This window comes from Entelurus aequoreus, linkage group LG05, assembly GCF_033978785.1.
Source record: "Entelurus aequoreus isolate RoL-2023_Sb linkage group LG05, RoL_Eaeq_v1.1, whole genome shotgun sequence".
NCBI lineage: Eukaryota > Metazoa > Chordata > Actinopteri > Syngnathiformes > Syngnathidae > Entelurus > Entelurus aequoreus.
Window position 1 is genome coordinate 22,917,093 of NC_084735.1, and position 20,663 is coordinate 22,937,755.

General features: G+C 39.4%; 1 protein-coding gene and 1 long non-coding RNA gene across 2 annotated transcripts in view; one reads left to right on the forward strand and one right to left on the reverse strand.

Annotated features, from left to right (window-relative positions):
• The window catches only part of LOC133650320 (uncharacterized), a 25,455-nt gene extending 19,456 nt beyond the window's left edge, over nucleotides 1-5,999 (reverse strand). The window contains exons 1-2 of the long non-coding RNA XR_009826220.1: nucleotides 5,856-5,999; nucleotides 5,596-5,728 (exon numbers count right to left, since the gene is read on the reverse strand). This is a non-coding gene — a long non-coding RNA (uncharacterized LOC133650320). The remainder of the gene's footprint in view (nucleotides 1-5,595; nucleotides 5,729-5,855) is intronic.
• psmb9a (proteasome 20S subunit beta 9a) overlaps nucleotides 1-16,404 on the forward strand; it is a 24,502-nt gene extending 8,098 nt beyond the window's left edge. The window contains exons 3-6 of the mRNA XM_062047434.1: nucleotides 5,605-5,736; nucleotides 5,871-6,000; nucleotides 15,959-16,100; nucleotides 16,177-16,404. Coding sequence (XP_061903418.1) covers nucleotides 5,605-5,736; nucleotides 5,871-6,000; nucleotides 15,959-16,100; nucleotides 16,177-16,304 — 532 coding nt within the window. The 3' untranslated portion in view covers nucleotides 16,305-16,404. The remainder of the gene's footprint in view (nucleotides 1-5,604; nucleotides 5,737-5,870; nucleotides 6,001-15,958; nucleotides 16,101-16,176) is intronic.
• Nucleotides 16,405-20,663: the final 4,259 nt, after the last annotated feature.

Consider the following 20,663-nt stretch of genomic DNA (forward strand, 5'->3'; position numbering starts at 1 on the left):
CAAACACACTATCAGCAACTTCTTATTTTTATGTCGTTCCTATTTTTGAAGGTACGCTAAGTCCCACCTGTAACAAGATGAGCCCAGCCTGTGCATGCACTAAAACACACAAACAAAAAAGGCTTTGCTACAAATCTTAAAATGAAGCTCTGCCAACTTTTGTCAGTCCGTTACAGACATTTTTTTTTTTTTACCGAACACGCTAACCTACCATGATGCTGCTGTTAGAATGTGTGCGTAATGTTAGCATGTAGCTCACATAGCTATGCTAGTGTTGCTAAAAGAGGTGGGTAGAGTAGCGAAATATTGCATTTAAGTAAGAGTACCGTTACTTTAGAGCAAGGGTGTCCAAACTACAGCCCTCAGGCCAAATGGGGCCCGCGAGATGTCAGTGGTGTGCTGTCAGGGCCAGCAAGGCCTTCTCTGCTGGCCTAACATAAATCATGATCATTAATTAATAAAAGTTAATTTTATTTTTAGTTTACTTTCCATAAATATATACAAGTTTTCATCATATTCTCTTCATGTCATATTAGGCTCCAGTGTGGCTCTTTTAACCAATCAGAATTCAGCTAGCTTGTTGCCAACGCTGTATGAATTCTTCCGGAGGCCTTTTGACCCAACATTAGCGGCGGCTGTGCAGTTTAACAAACGGAGGACATTCAGTTAAAAGACAGTTGCGATAGCCGATCAGATCACAAGTCGTTAACAGTAGCCTTATGTTGAACGTGACTGGGACTGGATACTCACTTGTCACTCCCAGGTATCCAATCACAAGTTGTGATTTACGAAATCAGAAAGTGGCACCAGAGCCATACCCGGCCAGCGGAGAAATCAGCGGCACTCACGTTTTTTAACCAACAAAGTAGCAGAGCAAAACGTTGATAAGGTGGCAGATGTAACGATTTGCCTGCCACTTCCACTCAAATCAACCAACTACGAGCGGTGTTGTGAGTTCAAATATATTTTTTCACATTCAATATGTTTTTTACAATTATTTTTGTTTTGACAGTACCACATCCCACTGCAAAAATTGAAATCTAAGTTAGATGAAATATCTCAAATAAGGGTGATATTTGCTTATTTTCTGTCTGATAAGATAATTCTTCTCACTAAGCAGATTTTATGTTAGTGTTTTACTTGTTTTAAGTGTTTTGGTCCTAAATGATCTCAGTAAGATATTACAGCTTGTTGCTGAGATTTGATTACCTATATTGAGTAAAACATGCTTGAAACTAGAATATTAACTGTTGCAAAGCTGTGTCATCAACACTTACAAGTATAAAACTACTTTTTTAAAGTAATAATTTCTTACGGCGTGGCGAAGTTGGTAGAGTGGCTGTGCCAGCAATTGGAGTGTTGCTGGTTACTGGGGTTCAACCCCCACCTTCTACCTTCCTAGTCACGTCCGTTGTGTCCTTGGGCAAGACACTTCACCCTTTGCCTCTGATGGCTGCTGGTTAGCGCCTTGCATGGCAGCTCCCGCCATCAGTGTGTGAATGTGTGTGTGAATGGGTAAATGTGGAAATACTGTCAAAACGCTTTGAGTACCTTGAAGGTAGAAAAGCGCTATACAAGTATAACCCATTTATAATTTATTTATTTATTTCAAGCATGAAATAAAAAAATCATGATTTTGACACAATTGTGTCTCATAATTAAAACAGATGACAGCCAAATGGACTTTGCTGTTTTATTTTCAATGAAACAATAGACAATATGTACTCATATAGTAGTACAGTTGGCACAGTACAGTAAACTGACAGTTAATATTTAAACATTTGACATTTCAAACAATTTTGAACAGAAATAAATAGTTCATGTACATTCAGATAAATTCTTCAAAATTTCAATCCAAAAAAAATTGTCCGGGGGCCAGGCTGTAAATATATATTATAAAAACATATATTCCTTGCGCACTAATTGACTGAAAGAGCACGCACTTGGCATGATGATATCATGTTATAAATGGAAAAATGCATTTTTAGACAATATGATTTCCCTGAGCGGCTAGTAGACCCCGAGAGTAACAAGCGGTTGCCTTGTTGCCTTCCCATTAAGAACAATAAACTAGTTTTTAGTATAAGTTTGCTGGTTCCAAGAAACGTAATGCCGAGCGCATATCATTATGTCAAGATAATGGCACTAGCATTTACTTAATTTAAGAATATTTTTCAACATATTGAGCAAAAAGGTCTCATATTTGTTTTTTCTACCAAGAAAAGTGCACTTGTTATTAGTGAGAATATACTTATTTTAAGGTATTTTGGGGTTCATTGAGGTTAGCTAATTTTACTTGTTTTGGAAAGTCTTGACAAGCCAAGTTTTCTTGTTCTATTGGGAGATAATTTTGCTTAGTTCAAGCAAAATACCCCTAATTTTTGTAATTTTTTTTCTTGTTTTTGAACACAGACATTTTGCAGTGCCGATGCGGGTTTATTGATTTTTAAATGCGCCAAAAAATAGCCCTTTTTGTACAAAAGTGACAAATTGAGTTGATTGAATGGCCAGTACTACACAAAAAGTCAACAAACATGATCACACATAATAATAATAATGGATTAGATTTTATATCGCGCTTTTCTATTATTAGGTACTCAAAGCGCTATCAGAGAAGTGGGAACCCATCATTCATTCACACCTGGTGGTGGTAAGCTACTTTTGTAGCCACAGCTGCCCTGGGGTAGACTGACGGAAGCAAGGCTGCCAGTTTGTGCCTACGGCCCCTCCGACCACCACCTATCATTCATTCATCATTCATTCACCAGTGTGAGCGGCACCATGGGCAAGGGTGAAGTGTCCTGCCCAAGGACACAACGGCAGCGATTTGGATGTCAAGAGGCGAGGAGCGAACCTGCAACCCTCAGGTTTCTGGCACGGCCGCTCTACCCACTACGCCATACCGCCCCTACAACATAACATAACAAAACCCGCTCCCTGAACTTTGTGGGTATTATAAAAAATGTCCAAGCGCCATAAAAAAATCAAAATGACTAATCCATTACAATGCATTATGGGAAAAATGCCAAACAGTCTTTCCACACTTATCCACGTTTGGTGCATTTTAGCTGCTTGATATTTCTGATTGCTTACAAAACTTTATGAAGGTCGTCACAGAAGTAAAAACTTTCACTCTTAATTGCAATCCGTTTATATTACCGGGTAATCATTAATTACTGTACATACCAGGGCGCAGTGTAACGTACTCAGAAGTAAAACCTCTTTGGCACAATCAGCCTTTTCATATAAAGTGATAAAGGAATGGAACAACCTCACAACAAACTTGAAAAGTCAAACAGATTATTCTTCATTCACAATTGAACTTAAAGGCCTACTGAAACCCACTACTACCAACCACGCAGTCTGATAGTTTATATATCAATGATGAAATCTTAACATTGCAACACATGCCAATACGGCCGGGTTAACTTATAAAGTGCAATTTTAAATTTCCCGCGAAACTTCCGGTTGAAAACGTCTATGTATGATGACGTATGCGCGTGACGTCAATGGTTGAAACGGAAGTATTCGGACACCATTGTATCCGATACAAAAAGCTCAGTTTTCATTGCAAAATTCCACAGTATTCTGGACATCTGTGTTGGTGAATCTTTTGCAATTTGTTTAATGAACAATGAAAACTGCAAAGAAGAAAGCTGTAGGTGGGATCGGTGTATTAGCGGCTGGCTGCAGCAACACAACCAGGAGGACTTTGACTTGGATAGCAGACGCGCTATCCGACGCTAGACGCCGACCGCATCGATGATCGGGTGAAGTCCTTCGTCGCTCCGTCGATCGCTGGAACGCAGGTGAGCACGGGTGTTGATGAGCAGATGAGGGCTGGCTGGCGTAGGTGGATAGCTAATGTTTTTAGCATAGCTCTGTGAGGTCCCGTAGCTAAGTTAGCTTCAATGGCGTCGTTAGCAACAGCATTGTTAAGCTTCGCCAGGCTGGAAAGCATTAACCGTGTAGTTACAGGTCCATGGTTTAATAGTATTGTTGATTTTCTGTCTATCTTTCCAGTCAGGGTTTTTTTAAATTTTGTTTATAGCTGCAGTTAAGCCCGATGCTATCACGTTAGCTCCGTAGCTAAAGTGCTTCGCCGATGTATTGTCGTGGAGATAAAAGTCACTGTGAATGTGCGTTTCGCGTTCTCGACTCTCCTTTTCAAGAGGATATAGTATCCGAGGTGGTTTAAAATACAAATCCGTGATCCACAATAGAAAAAGGACAAAGTGTGGAATCCAATTTGATTGATTGATTGAGACTTTTATTAGTAGGTTGCACAGTGAAGTACATATTCCGTACAATTGACCACTAAATGGTAACACCCGAATACGTTTTTCAACTTGTTTAAGTCGGGGTCCACTTAAATTGATTCATGATACAGATATATACTATCATATATACTATCATCATAATACAGTCATCACACAAGATAATCACATTGAATTATTTACATTATTTACAATCAGGGGTGTGGAGGGGGGGGGGGATATGGACATCAAGTAGTGGACATAGAGAGAGAGAGAGAGAGAGAGAGAGATCAGAAGGCATAAGAAAAAGAAAAAGTATCTGCATTTGATTGTTTACATTTGATTATTAGCAATCCGGGGAGGGTGTTAGTTTAGGGTTGTAGCTGCCTGGAGGTGAACTTTTATATCTGCAGTTAAGCCCCATGCTACCTAAGTTACGGTCAGAGCGGAAAAAAAAAAGTCCTGCACTGCACTCTAGTCCTTCACTCTTACGTTCCTCATCCACGAATCTTTCATCCTCGCTGAAATTAATGCGGTAATCGTCGCTTTCTTGGTTCGAATCGCTCTCGCTGCTGGTGTAAACAATGGGGAAATGTGAGGAGCCTTTCAACCTGTGACGTCACGCTACTTCCGGTACAGGCAAGGCTTTTTTTATCGGCGACCAAAAGTTGCGAACTTTATCGTCGATGTTCTCTACTAAGTCCTTTCAGCAAAAATATGGCAATATCGCAAAATGATCAAGTATGACACATAGAATGGATCTGCTATCCCTGTTTAAATAAAAAAAAATCATTTCAGTAGGCCTTTAAAAAGTGCCTTTGGAGCAATCAAAGTTGCTCACACGGTCACTGAGGTGGGCACTATGTTTGACATGTCAACTTAATGTCTATTATATTTATGCATGAGAAAATTTTGTTGTAAGCTGTGAGGTGTATCTGTTGAAATCATGGTTGTTTTTACAAATGATGACAGATGTGAACGAGAGCATGTATTGTCTAGTTATGATGTAAATGATAGGTGTGCTTTTAATTTATAAGTATGTGTCAATGAAAGGGCATTTTATGACTTGTCTTAATTTGATAGTATTTGGTATGACTCGGCCGGGGGTTTGAACTCACAACCTACCGATCTCAGGGCGGACACTGAGTAGGTGGCCTAGTGAAAAAAACCTCTAAACCTCTGCTTTGTTTTAGTAAAAAAAAAACTCTAAACCTCTGCCTTGTTTTTAATGAATACTTAGGCCTACTACGCTACTGTATTTTAATGTTGGTCATGATGGTGGTAAAGTTTGAGAGCCACTGGAGTAGGGTTTACTAAAAATAGGAAATATTCCTCTTACCCTCCCAAGGGATGCAGTGGTGAACCCGGTGATGAACAAGCTGTACCCTCTCCACCAAAAGATCTACTGTGCTTTGTCGGGCTCGGCGGCGGACGCACAGGCCATTGCTGAGCTGCTACGGCACCAGATACGCCTTCACAGGTAGATCAAAAATGTATTTGTGGCGGTCCTCAACATTTTGGGGCGGCTAACATCAAATGAATGATAAATATCTTTAAGTTGCACCGCACACGAGAATATCATTTGAGATATCTGTGTACCTTTGTTCTGGGCAGTGCAGAGATCGGGGAGGATCCCCGGGTCGGCGCCGCCGCCACCATGGTGAAGAACTACTCGTATCTCTACAGGGACGAGCTGTCGGCGCATCTCATCGTGGCAGGCTGGGACCGAAGAGACGGAGGGCAGGTCAGAATTCAACAAATGAAGCATGCGATGGATGCAAACGCTACCTATTATTATTTGCGGATGATACAACAGCGTTTTGTTCAGGAGAGAACACACACACTGCAAAAAGTCAGTGTTCAAAAACAAGAAAAAAATATATAAAAATTAGGGGTATTTTATTTGAACTAAGCAAAATTATCTGCCAATATTACAAGAAAATGTGGCTTGTCAAGACTTTCCAAAACAAGTCAAATGAGCTAACCTCAATGAACCCAAAAATACCTTTAAAATAAAAATATTCTCACTAATAACAAGTACACTTTTCTTGGTAGAAAAAAAAGAGACCTTTTTGCTCAATATGTTGAAAAATATTCTTAATTTAAGTAAATGCTAGTGCCATTATCTTGACATAATGATATGCGCTCGGCATCATGATTTTTTTTTCATGCTTGAAGTAAGAAATTATTACTTTAAAAAAGTAGTTTCACACTTGTGAGTGTTGATGACACAGCTTTGCCTCAGTTGATATTCTAGTTTCAAGCATGTTTTACTCAATATAGGTCATCAAATCTCATTTAGGACCAAAACCCTTAAAACAAGTAAAACACTCTAACATAAAATCTGCTTAGTGAGAAGAATTATCTTATCAGACAGAAAATAAGCAAATATCACCCTTATTTGAGATATTTAATCTTACTTAGATTTCAGTTTTTGCAGTGCAGAAGATAATACGAATAATAACAGAAAAAATGAACAAATTAAAAAGATGGTTTGACAAAAAAAGACTATCGTTGAATCGCGGTAAAACTAAAATAATGCTATTTGGTAACAGTAGAAGAGAAAGTCAAACACAAATACAAATAGACGGAATAGAAATTGAAAGAGTAAATGAAACCAAATGTCTAGGTATAATGATTGATGATAAATTGAACTGGAAATCTCATGTAAAAAATATACAACATAAAGTAGCAAGAAACACGTCAATAATGAATAAACAAAACATGTTTTAGACCAAAAATCACTCCATATTCTCTACTGCTCGCTATTGTTACCATATCTGAGTTATTGTGTAGAAATATGGGGAAATAACTGCAAAAGTACACTTCATTCATTAAGGTGTTACAAAAAAGATCAGTTAGAATAATACATAATGTTGGATATAAAGAACATACAAACCCTTTATTTATTGAATCAAAAATACTGAAATTCCATGACATAGTGAATTTGCAAACAGCTAAAATTATACACAAAGCAAACTAAAACCTGCTACCCAAGAATATACAACAATTCTTCTCAACAAAAGAGGAGAAATATAATTTTAGAGAAAAATGTAATTTAAAACATTTGTATGCACGTACAACACTTAAGACCTTTAGTATATCAGTATGTGGAATTAAATTATGGAATGGATTAAGCAAAGCAATCAAACAATGTACTAATATGATCCACTTCAAGAAAGTCTTCAAACTTAAAGTGTTTACAAAGTACAAAGAAGAAGAACCATGATAAACATTCTGAATTGATTTCATCCATCCATTCATTCATTCTCAAAATAATCTTACTCATCTCATCATATGAAATATAACTTACTTCACCAATTATTATACATTTTTTTATTGTGATTACTTATGGAGTATATTGTGAATAAATTGACAACATGAAGTGAACACAAGTTTTAGCAACTGTTATGTAAAAGAAAAGGGGTAGGATTAAATAAGCTCTGCTTCTTCCTACTCCTTTTCGAACATGTTGAAAAGAGAAACTGGAAATTGTGATGTATCATGTTGTATGCTTGCATGTTCCAAATAAACTCAAACTCAACTCTTGATCCATAAGAACACTTAAAGGTCCTAAAAAGTGTTCTTTACAGCGTTGCGCTTGACTTGAGCTAATTAAGCAACAAATTGACACTTAGGGAGTAATTGTCATGTGCAAGTCATGTGACTATCCGAGGAAATGGCTTCCGCCAAAATGGCCACATCAGATAAGCTACCTCATTCTCAAAAGTGTGTTTAATGCGAATAAATGCTGTTTTAAAGCCATGTCAAATATTACAATTCTACTTTGTTTACTTTTTTTTCTTAATTAATTCATATAAAATGAGATGGGAAAACATCGCTAGTGGGATTTAAGCCTTGAAATTGCTGTGGACAGCCTGGCATGATAGCAAAAATGCTAATAGGTCACGCAATAAATGTTGATGATTATGTTCTTTAGTACAATTTAAAGCCCATTTGTGGTACACGGGACAAAAAAATGTTCCAAAGAAGGTCTCGGGAACATGAATGAAACGCTAAAATGAGCACGCAAACATATTGGAAATTGTTCTAATAAAGTAGTCAAACAAAACTGTCTTTAGGCACAGGTCACGTTCATAGAAAAGTACGTAAAATAGGAAGAGAGACGCGTAATTCTTTATAATACAAGGTGGGACGGAGGGAGTAAGCTCAGTTTGGAGGGGGGGGGGAGAGCGTATGACATAACTCAGTGGAAAGTGCCCCCCACTGGGAACAATGGTGCTTTGCTAAATGAGCAAGGAGACGGGAGAAGAGATACTTTCAGTGAGTCATGGCAGACAAGGTTAGCGTGCTGAAACGCTAAAATGAGCAAGCAAACATATTTGAAATTGTTCTAATAAAGTCGTCAAACAAGAAGAGAGAAGAGATACTTTCAGTCAATCGCAATTTACACAAAAGTACGTAAATGTTTTCCCACACAAAAATCATGGTTTGTGATACTTGGTGCTGTCGAGCAAGTATGCTTTAATATGCCGCCCTCTTATGGCTTCTAGGCCCTAATGACCTAAACCAGTGTTTTTAACCATAGTTTGGCCGCGAGCGCCTTCTAGAAGCCGCCAAAAAAGATGTATGGGCAGCAGCGGTATTCAGTTGCAATACAATTTTCCACCACTTGTGGCAGTAATGACAATATCAAACCAGAGTCAAGTATAAAGAGTAAGGCTGCAGCTAACGATTATTTTTCTATCGATTAATCTATAGATTATTTTTTCGATTAATCGGTTAATCTATAGATTATTTTTTCGATTCATCTATAGATTATTTTTCCTTTTACCGATTTTTTTTATTTTTTATTATTTAAAATGAAGATGAAAAAATAAAAGTAGGCCAGTTTTTTCAAAAGGCATGGTTTTTATTTACAAAAAAAAAAGTATGGCCACTCAGTCAACATTGACAACAACATGACAAAATATTCTGTAACAATGTAAACATTTAAAACTTTTAACATTTAACAAAATTAAAAGTAGCTTATTTGCTTTTTAATGTGCAAATATAAAAGTAAACATCCAGTGCAAATCTTAATATTCTGCAATAGTATAAGCATTTCAAAAGTAAAAGTATTGCTTATTTTGCTTTAAAATGTGCAAAAATAAAGATAAACATCCAATACAAAAAAGTGCAAAACGAAATATTCTGTAACAACAGTGTAAACATTTCAACAAAAGTGAAAGTATTGCTTATTTGCTAAAATGTGCAAAAATAAAGATAAACATCCAATACAAAAAAGTGCCAATCTAAATATTCTGGAGCACTGTAAACATTAAGTATTGCTTTTAAAATGTGCAAAATAAACATCCAGTCCAACACAGTACACAATAACCAATTCTACTCATTCCAGTGAGTGACTAACAGTTGTAATGAAGAAAGGTTAGCATGTCTACTTGCTTTGCTTCTTTTCTTGTTTACAATATTCCCAGCAGCTGAAAATAGGCGCTCAGAAGGGGTCGATGTGGCTGGAACTGAGAGGTAATTAGCCTTCACCTCAAACCAGGACTGCGAGCGAGCTGAGCTGCAGTTTAAGTTTCTAGTAGGTCAACGGGCTCATAGTGATGTTACTAGTAGTTGACTGGGAGGTGTTTATTATCATTTGGGGAGAGTCCGCTGCCTGATGCTCACCTGCTAAACACCTATCTGCTCGACGCTGAAGTGCTGACTACATGCGCTATGAATACGCACTGCTGATTGGCTGATAATGCTTCGTGTGTACCAATCAGATGGTTGTGTGGGTGGGACAATGCTGCGTGTGTACCAATCAGATGGTTGTATGGGTGGGACAATGCTGCGTGCTGAGACAGAGGCAGACAAGCAAAGCAACTTGTTAAGACTTTGGCAGATAAAGTTAGCTTTAGCTTAGAAACTCGTTCGGTACACCCCCGTACCGAACCGAAAGCCCCGTACCGAAACGGTTCAATACAAAACACATACCGTTACACCCCTAGCAGATACAAATGACACATTCATGTATTTGTGTAATGATGACAACGTATGCTAACGCGGACGATTGACTAGTTGATGGTTGATGGTTTTCTTTTCAAATGTTCGTTCATAGCCGTTGTGCTGCTATGAAAGGCCATTTCCGCTCGACACAGTGTGCATACAACAACATTATTAGGCTGTGTATTGAAATACTCCCACACTTTTGACGACTTTTGGCGTGCGTTTTTCCCCTCGCTCGCACAGTCTGCTTTGCGCTCCGCCATGACGGTAGTGTGACGTAAATATGCGACGCGTCGACGCACAAAAACGGCGTCGACGTATTTACGTAACCGATGACGTCGACTACGTCGACGCGTCGTTTCAGCCTTAATAAAGAGTATGGACAACTAAACAACAGACGTGTGCAGCTTGACGTTAGTTTTACTGACGAAATGAACCAAAATAATACGTCTAAATATAGTTCTAAATATACTCCAGCTCATAAAGTTACAATAAAACATGCTTTTTTTTGGTGAAAGTGTAATTTGGGGGCATTTTTGCACTCCTGCGCTGCATTCATGCAGCGTTTAGTGACCTGCAGCGGCTCTCAAACACGCTCCCATTGGCGAAATGTACATCAGAAAATACATAAGGACCAAAAAAACATATTACCCTCATTTTGGGGCTATAACTCACAATTCTTACGTAAGACAAGAACACGTTTTTCTTTTTTTTTTAATACATTTTAACTCATAAATAAGCATCAGCAAAAGCTAGCTAACTATGGCGTCAATAAGAGTCCACCTATACAGCGCTCTAAAAAACATCCAAACAACTCCATCAGCGTTTTATATATAGTACATGATGTAAGTATATATGTAATGTGTAGCAGGAACATTCAAAATAACACGTAATATTGACATATTTTTTGCGCATTCATTTCAGGGACGCATCACAACTAGAGATGTCCGATAATGGCTTTTTTGCCGATATCCGACATTCCGATATTGTCCAACTCTTAATTACCAATTCCGATATCAAACGATACCGATATATACAGTCGTGGAATTAACACATTATTATGCTTAATTTTGTTGTGATGCCTGGATGCATTAAACAATGTAACAAGGTTTTCTAAAATAAATCAACTCAAATTATGGAAAAAAGTGCCAACATGGCACTGCCACATTTATTATTGAAGTCACAAAGTGCATTATTTTTTTTAACATGCCTCAAAACAGCAGCTTGGAATTTGGGACATGCTCTCCCTGTGAGAGCATGAGGAGGTTGAGGTGGGCGGTGTTGAGGTGTGGGGGGGTAGCGGGGGTGTATATTGTAGCGTCCCGGAAGAGTTAGTGCTGCAAGGGATTCTGGGTATTTGTTCTGTTGTGTTTATGTTGTGTTACGGTGCGGATGTTCTCCCGAAATGTGTTTCCCATTCTTGTTTGGTGTGGGTTCACAGTGTGGCGCATATTTGTAACCGTGTTAAAGTTGTTTATACGGCCACCCTCAGTGTGAACTGTATGGCTGTTGACCAATTTGCCTTGCATTCACTTATGTGTGTGAAAAGCCGTAGATATTATGTGACTGGGCCGGCAGGCAAAGACAGTGCCTTTAAGGTTTATTGGTGCTCTGTACTTCTCCCTACGTCCGTGTACGCAGCGGCGTTTTAAAAAGTCATAAATTGTACTTTTTGAAACCGATACCGATAATTTTGAAACCGATACCGATAATTTCCGATATTACATTTTAAAGCATTTATCGGCCGATAATATCGGACATCTCTAATCACAACGTTTGCTTTTTCCTTTAACAACACTGACTACTACTCACGACAGACTTCAAGAGAGACAGGAAACATAATGAAACTAGGGCTGCAACAACTAATCCATTAAATCGATCGATTAAAATCGATTATAAAAATAGTTGCCCATTAATTTAGTCATCGATTCGTTGGATCTATGCTACGCGCAGAGGCTTTTTTTTTTTTCCTTTAAAAAAAATAAAAATATTTTTTTAAATAAACCTTTATTTATAAACTGCAACATTTAAAACAGCTAAGAAACAATAATCAAAATAAGAATGGTGCCAGTATGCTGTTTTTTTTCCAATAAAATACTGCACAGGATAGACATGTAGTTTGTCTCTTTTATCCGATCATTAATCGAAGTAATAATCGACAGATTAATCGATTATCAAATTAATCGTTAGTTGCAGCCCTAAATGAAACAATCACTTACTGTACAATGTCTTCTCTCACTGGTATGACGACTGATTAGATGTTCATAACTTCCCGTTTAGATGAAGAATTCATCATAATCCTCGGGAATGGTTAAAAAAAAAAAGGTGGGTCCAAACGAGCGTCTTTTTGTATCTTCCTCGCCATATCTGGGTGTAAAATTCCGGTCACAAAATGTAAATGGTGTAATGTTGGCGTTTTTTGGATGGGTATTTAGAGGGCCGAATAGACTCCAATTTTAGCAGATGTTTTTGCTAATGTTTATTTATGACTTATAATGCACAAAAAAGGAAAACTGCTGTGTATGACAGTACATCAAACTTTTTGAAACCCAAAGTAAACAACAAATACCACCTACGGGAAATGTATGTTAGTCATTGTGGTTCAAAGGGACATATTTAACAAATAAATGTCCATATTCGTCACAATGAGAAGGTAAACTTGTAGAAATTGTTGAAATGTATAAGCTGTCTAACATGTCCATTGTGCATGCACATGTTGTACACAAAAGAGAGGCTATGGTTGTTGTTTATCCTGTTGAACCGGTTAGTGAAATGATACGCTTACTATTCGCTACTTCTAATCATTGCTTTTCAGCTAGGCTTTTTGTGGCTCTAAGCAACATCACGCTTTAAAGTTTGCAGCTTGTAAGGGATACTATGTGGGTGTTCTTTCATTTTTACAGGGTTTTTTTTAATAATAAAAAACATATATACCCTCCGCCCGAGTGCAGCTGGGATAGGCTCCAGCTCCCCAGCAAACCTGAAAGAGCTAAGCAGTAGGAAATGAATGGATGGTTGGCTACTTAGAAAGTCAAACAGGTTTTTAGGCCGTAGTTATAAAAATATTTTAAAAATCCTACTTTGCGGGAAGTAATTTACCCTGGCCAGACATGGAACCAATTAAAAGCGATAAACTAAAAGTATATTTAGCTAAGGAAGCATGTGCATTAAAGACACAACCAACAAAATGCAGTTCAAGTTTATAATTTGATATTAAGAAATTATGTATTATTAGTCATTTTCAAGTAGAGATGTCCGATAATGGCTTTTTTGCCGATATCCGATATTCCGATATTGTCCAACTCTTAATTACAGATTCCGATATCAACCGATACCGATATATACAGTCGTGGAATTAACACATTATTATGCCTAATTTTGTTGTGATGCCCCGCTGGATGCATTAAACAATGTAACTTTACCATGAATTGATTAACGTGGACCCCGACTTAAACAAGTTGAAAAACTTATTCGGGTGTTACCATTTAGTGGTCAATTGTACGGAATATGTACTGTACTGTGCAATCTACTAATACAAGTTTCAATCAATCAATCAAAAACAATGTTTTCCAAAATAAGAGAACAACTTCAACTCCAGTTATGGAAAAAAGTGCCAACATGGCACTGCCATATTTATTATTGAAGTCACAAAGTGCATTATTTTTTTAAACATGCCTCAAAACAACAGCTACAAAAACAATGAAGGCACACAGCTTCAGTCCAGAGTATACTAGAGCATACTTGCCAACCTTGAGACCTCCGAATTCGGGAGATGGGGGGGGGGGGGTTGGTGGTAGCGGGGGGTGTATATTGTAGCGTCCCGGAAGAGTTAGTGCTGCAAGGGGTTCTGGGTATTTGTTCTGTTGTGTTGTGTTTATGTTGTGTTACGGTGCGGATGTTCTCCCGAAATGTGTTTGTCATTCTTGTTTGGTGTGGGTTCACAGTGTGGCGCATATTTGTAACAGTGTTAAAGTTGTTTATACATCCACCCTCAGTGTGACCTGTATGGCTGTTGATCAAGTATGCCTTGCATTCATTTGTGTGTGTGTAAAAGCCGCATATATTATGTGACTGGGCCGGAACGCTGTTTGTATGGAGGAAAAGCGGACGTGACGACAGGTTGTAGAGGACGCTAAAGACAGTGCCTTTAAGGCACGCCCTCAATAATGTTGGCCAGGTGGAAATCAGGAGAATGGTTGCCTCTGGAAATTTTCAGGAGGGGCACTGAAATTCGGGAGTCTCCCGGGAAAATTGGGAGGTTGAAACCGATACCGATAATTTCCGATATTACATTTTAAAGCATTTATCGACGTCTCTATTTACAAGGCATTATTATTATTAATTACAATTCAGTTCAATCCAATATGTTTAAAGCAGGGGTGTCCAAACTTTTTCCACTGAGGGCCGCACACTGAAAAATCAAAGCAGGCGGGGGCCATTTTGATATTTTCTTCATTTTCAAAACCAATACAATATACACTTTTTTTTTAACCTTTGGGGCTCGCTCAAGTTAGGTCCTAGGGACCCACAAGGGTTTCAGTCTTATAAAAGGTTAAAAATAAGTCACCCAATTTTTTGGGGCAAAAATACAAAATATACAATATTTTTCCCAAAAAGATTTTCAAAGTGGAATATTTGATGTGAAGTAATTTGATCCCTAAATAGGTCAATAATTCATAGCAAAATTGATTTTAATTTATTATTATTATTATTTTTAGCAAAGGCAGGTGTTTTTTAATTCCACTAAAATTTTTGGGGATCCAAAAGTGCCCCACTCATAAAATGGTTATGCTTCTTATTTTTTATTTAATTTTTTTTACATTCAACACTTAAATCTCTATATCAGCTTCAGATAGTATATAGTGTAATTAGTTTAGTATATTTATAATGACAGTCAATATAATTAGTATAATTAGTATTAGTATATAATTTGTATGTATTTAAAAAAAAATGTTTTCACATTTTTCGTGTTTGTTTTATTTGTGTCCTTTTTGTCCTTAAATCAGTCAATAATTCATAGCAACATTGATTTTGACTCATTATTATTTTTTGAAAAATTATTTTAAAAATCATATTAGAGTCAACAATGCAACTTTTTTTCTCGTTGCATTTCACCTATTTACTCTTTTATTCCACGTTTTAATGTTTAAAAAAAAAGTTTTAGTATTTTTAGAATGATGTGGCTGGTAAAACATGAGCTGTGGGCCGCAAATGGCCCCCGGGCCACACTTTGGACACCCCTGGTTTAAAGGTTATGTGTTCAAAATCCAGAAAAAGTCCAAAGTTCCTTTTAAATAGTAAAAAAAAAACTGGTTGATAGTTTCATTAATTGGGAAAGAAAAATGTTCAGTGCAGTGAAAACAATTCAAAACGGCTGTGCCGTTTTGAAATCATTTAAAAAAAGTAAACAACACACAATACATGGGTAATAACTATGAAAAAACTAATGTTTTAGACACTACACTTTTAGAAAAAAAGGTTTGGCTATGATAAAAACTTAAAATTGTACGGTAATTTTTAAAATATGGCCGCAAATTTGTAAAGCGTTTGAGACATTTGTGATTAAGGGCGATATAAGTAAACTTTGATTGATTGATTGATTGATTGATTGGTGGATCTTATTTTACATGGTCAAACCAGGAAGAGGGCGGGATATAATGCTTGCAGAATGTCGTGACGTCTTCTGGGTTAACTATTTTTTACACGGCGTCCACATCATGATGCTCTCCTCTGACCCCTCCCAGGTGTATTCCACCCTTAGTGGCGGCCTGGTACGACAGCCCTTTTTCGTGGGCGGCTCCGGCAGCTCGTACGTGTACGGCTTTGTGGACGCAGAATACCGAGAGGGTATGGGCAGAGCCGCGTGCCAGAAGTTTGTGCTCAACAGTAAGTGCGCCTCGCTCACAGAAAGATGAGGCATGCTTTGGTCGGGCTCGGCCTTCATCGACGCTCTCTCTCGCAGCGCTCGCCCTCGCCATGAACCGGGACGGCTCCAGTGGAGGCGTGGCCTATTTGGTGACCATCGACAAGCACGGCGCAAAGGAGAGTATGGTTTTGGGAAATAACTTGCCCGTCTTTTACAACGGGTGACAGATGACTGCTTGGTTTGACTGCAGACGTCTGTGTGCTCGCCTCAACCTGCACGACTTCCTGTTGCGAATAATAAAAGCATGTTTTAGAATGCCAGGCTTGATTTTTTTTTTGCCTCTTTTAAACCCCGTGTAACATGCATAGCAAAGTGGATAGCGAATAAGAAGGAGTTTATTGACTCCAGTATTGGACTACAATGGCGGACGTGCGCAAAGTATTTTGGGTAAATCTATACTATATATGGATAATCCGCAGACCTCCCCAAGGGCAAAAATGTTACAAATGATTAAATTCCAAACCTCTCGCTTCCAGGAACTACACTATATTGCCAAAAGTATTTGGCCACCCATCCAATTGATGAGAATCAGGTGTCCCAATCACTTGGCCCGGTGTATAATATCAAGCGCTTAGACATGGAGACTGTTTCTACAAACATTTGTGAAAGAATGGGCCGCTCCAGTGATTTCCAGCGTGGAACTGTCATAGGATGTCACCTGTGCAACAAATCCAGTCGTGAAATTTCCTCGCTCCTAAATATTCCAAAGTCAACTTCATTATAAGAAAAGTAAGGAGTTTGGGAACAACAGCAACTCAGCCACCAAATGGTAGGCCACGTAAACTGACAGAGAGGGGTCAGCGAATGCTGAAGCGCATAGTGCAAAGACTTTCTGCACAGTCAGTTGCTACAGAGCTCCAAACTTCATGTGACCTTCCAATTAGCCCACATACAGTACGCAGAGAGCTTCATGGAATGGGTTTCCATGGCCGAGCAGCTGCATCTAAGCCAGGCCTGGGCAATTATTTTGACTCGGGGGCCACATTTAGAGAAAAAAATGTGTCTGGGGGCCGGTATATCTATTTTTAGGAACACTAACACAAAACCTCACAATAATGTCTGATTGAATGCTAAAAACGTCATGACAGACCGCCTTAAAAAACGGAATGGAATTTTACATTTTTCTATGAACGATAAAACACTGAATATTGACAAAATATGAATGTCACACCCCCTTTCGATCAACATATTTTACAATCAAGTGAAACGCAACAAAAATGCAACAAACAGTGAAATATGAACGCGAAGGGTCCAAAATAAACCCACCTACAATCTGATATATCTGATACTTTATATCACTAAGCTTTAGAACTTTGTTGTGAAAACCTCCTTCCGCGTCTGTGGAAACGCTCCCCACCCACACTGCTTGGTGCTTCGTCTGAGCTGCTGTGATGTCGATTACCATAGTAACTAATTAGATGATCATAGTAACTAATTAGATTACCATAGTAACTAGTATATCACCCAAAAGTGCAGATTCCAAGCATTGAAAGACTTAGTATAGTTGAAGACTTATGGTCATTAGAAAACATCACTGCACATCATAATGGCAAATACAGTTTACATCTTAAAGATCTAAAAAAAATTATTTGGGAATGTCCGGCGGGCCAGATTGAAAAGCTTTACGGGCCGCATGTGGCCCCCGGGCCTTAACTTGCCCAGGTCTGATCTAAGCCATACATCACCAAGTCCAATGCAAAGCGTCGGATGCAGCGGTGTAAAGCACGTCGCCACTGGACTCTAGAGCAGTGGAGACGCCTTCTCTGGACTGATGAATCACGCTTTTCCATCTGGCAATCTGATGGACGAGTCTGGGTTTGGAGGTTGCCAGGAGAACGTTAAATTTTGGACTGCCTTAGGCCGAGTGTGAAATTTGGTGGAGGAGGAATTATGGTGTGGAGTTGGTTTTTCCGGAGTTGGGCTTGGAGCAGTGAAAGGAACCTTGAATGCTCCAGGATACCAAAACATTTTGGACAATTCCATGGGATGGCACTTCAAGTTCATATGTGAGTAAAGGCAGGTGGCCAAATACTTTTGGCAATATAGTGTATGAAGGAAGGCAAGATTGTTTCCTAAATATCTCCATGATTGGAATTCACATTTTCGGGACTTACTCAGATCTCAGATACACAACAGCAGGTACGAATAGGTAAGAAAAGTTGGTTTTGCATAATAGGGCCCCTTTAAATCTCCCCGTGTCTTTAAAAACTAGTGTCACTTCTGTTTCTAACTTTAATTGCGGGTCCTTGAATGCACCACAGTTATGATCAATGAAATGCAGAAGTGAAACTTGTATATAACTTTTTCCTGTGCTGCCACAGATATATGTATTATATTTTTCCTTTCTTTCATCACCTCGTGCTGGTTCCAAAATTCTAGTGCTTTGATGGTGTATTAAAGCTTTTCAACCTTCATAAAATATTTTCGTAACTTTTAAGATGATACATCGACTTGCAACTAGTTGAATGAAACCTCTGCCATGGCCTGAGGGGGTCTGTATCGCTCTCACTCGCACTAAGCAACTCTGAAGAGGGTTCCTATTACACAAAAAACTACAAATGTGCTGACTTGGTTCACGGCATACATCATTCCCCCTTTCCCCATTCGTTAATAAGACGGAAGTCGATGTGAACGCTTACGTGCAAGCGTTCCATTTGTACTGGGAAGTCGGAATACCATCTGGAACAACCCCTCGTGGTCGGATTTATGACTGGGAAAGTCGGAGCACTCTCACTACCCCCGAGTTGGTTTCAAAGATGGCTGCTCTAGATGTAAACAATGATGTCCAGGTGGGGAGGCGGGGCCGGCAGACCGACAGCGAGGCGTGCCCCACTGGGGCCGACTCCGAGATGGCGGCGAGGAGGCGTGGCCGGCAGTCCGACAGCGAGGCAGGGCACACCGGAGCCGGCTCTAAGATGGCGCCGAGGAGGTGTGGACGGCGAGCGAGCAGCGAGGCAGGGCGCGCCGGGTTCGACGCCGCGAACCTCAGGTGCGGGAATCGCCCGGCTGGGCACAATTAAGTAATCCCCTCTTAGTGTGTAAAAGGGCGACAGCCGAGAACGACGGGGGAGAAGGATGTGGAGAGCCAGTGGATGCAGAGCGAAAGCGACCGAGGGCGAGACGCAGAAGACGCGGCCGGCTGAAAAGCGACCGGAAGAGCGAGCAGTGGAAGAGGAAGGAGCTGGAAAGCGACCCGACCTGAGACTGAAGTTTTATTTGCAAAAATAAAATAAAGTCAACCATGCTCAAAGCAATGTCCTTCCTTGGTGGTCCTGAGAACCCGGACGACAGCGGGAGTCTGTCACAGTCCGTTTCTATAATATCTGTTATTAGCACTTCTGACTAGTTTTTGTCTCAGTAAATTAGCCATTAACAAAGTATTGTTGTACGTTTATATATAGTAACGTCATTGTCATGTAAATACATTTTATTTCATGTGGTATATACGCTGTACATCGCTAGCGATAGTGTGAGTTTTCCGTGTGTAAAGGTTGCAGGAACAGTGCATATTTTTCCATAAGTTATTTTTATCCAGACAAGGCAAGTGCAAAAATAGCTTTCATGGATGTGGAAATCTTGATTTCCGACATCGTAACTGGACTCGGCTGTGACGCCATTCCCAGCTCCGACTTCCCACTTCCCAGGTAAATAGAACGCAGCATTACACTGCTTTTAGGATAGAAACTGCAAAGCAACCAAAGAAACGAAACATTTTGCCTGAAGAGACAAAAATAAGAAAAAGGAAGCCTACGCGGATAAAAGGACAGTCAAGGATCAACATTGCCCCGGCTTTCACTCACTGGCATGAGCTCACAGACAAGGAGGGCATTTCGACCCGATGCTGACTTGGCTCTGTTACTTATCAACAAGTAAGTGATTTTTGATGCTCAAATCAAAATGCTAATGCTAATGTTGGCTATTAGAAATTTGCGTGATAAGCAATACATAGCCACCAGTTTGATAGTTCCACACTGACACAACCAGCCACGCAACAAACTCAAAAGTACCGTATAAAGAAAAAACTATGCGGCGACTGCAAACTGAAAATATAAAGTTTGAGTAAAATATGTAGTTTCTTACTGTGGAAAGATCAGTCCTACTGAATCATTATAGTATTGTCTTGTCAGTTTGTATGAACGTGACAGTAGTTTGTGGTGATTTAAGGCTATGCACTAACCTGACTACAAGGATCTGGCAAGAGTCAGGTTAGCTATGCCAAGGCTGCCTTTTGTCACCGATTCTGTTCATAACTTTTATGGACAGAATTTCTAGGTGCAGTCAGGGCGTTGAGGGTATCTGGTTTGGTGGCTGCAGGATTAGGTCTCTGCTTTTTGCAGATGATGTGGTCCTGATGGCTTCATCTGGCCAAGATCTTCAGCTCTCACTGGATCGGTTCGCAGCCGAGTGTGAAGCGACTGGGATGGGAATCAGCACCTCCAAGTCCGAGTCCATGGTTCTCGCCCGGAAAAGGGTGGAATGCCATCTCCGGGTTGGGGAGGAGATCTTGCCTCAAGTGGAGGAGT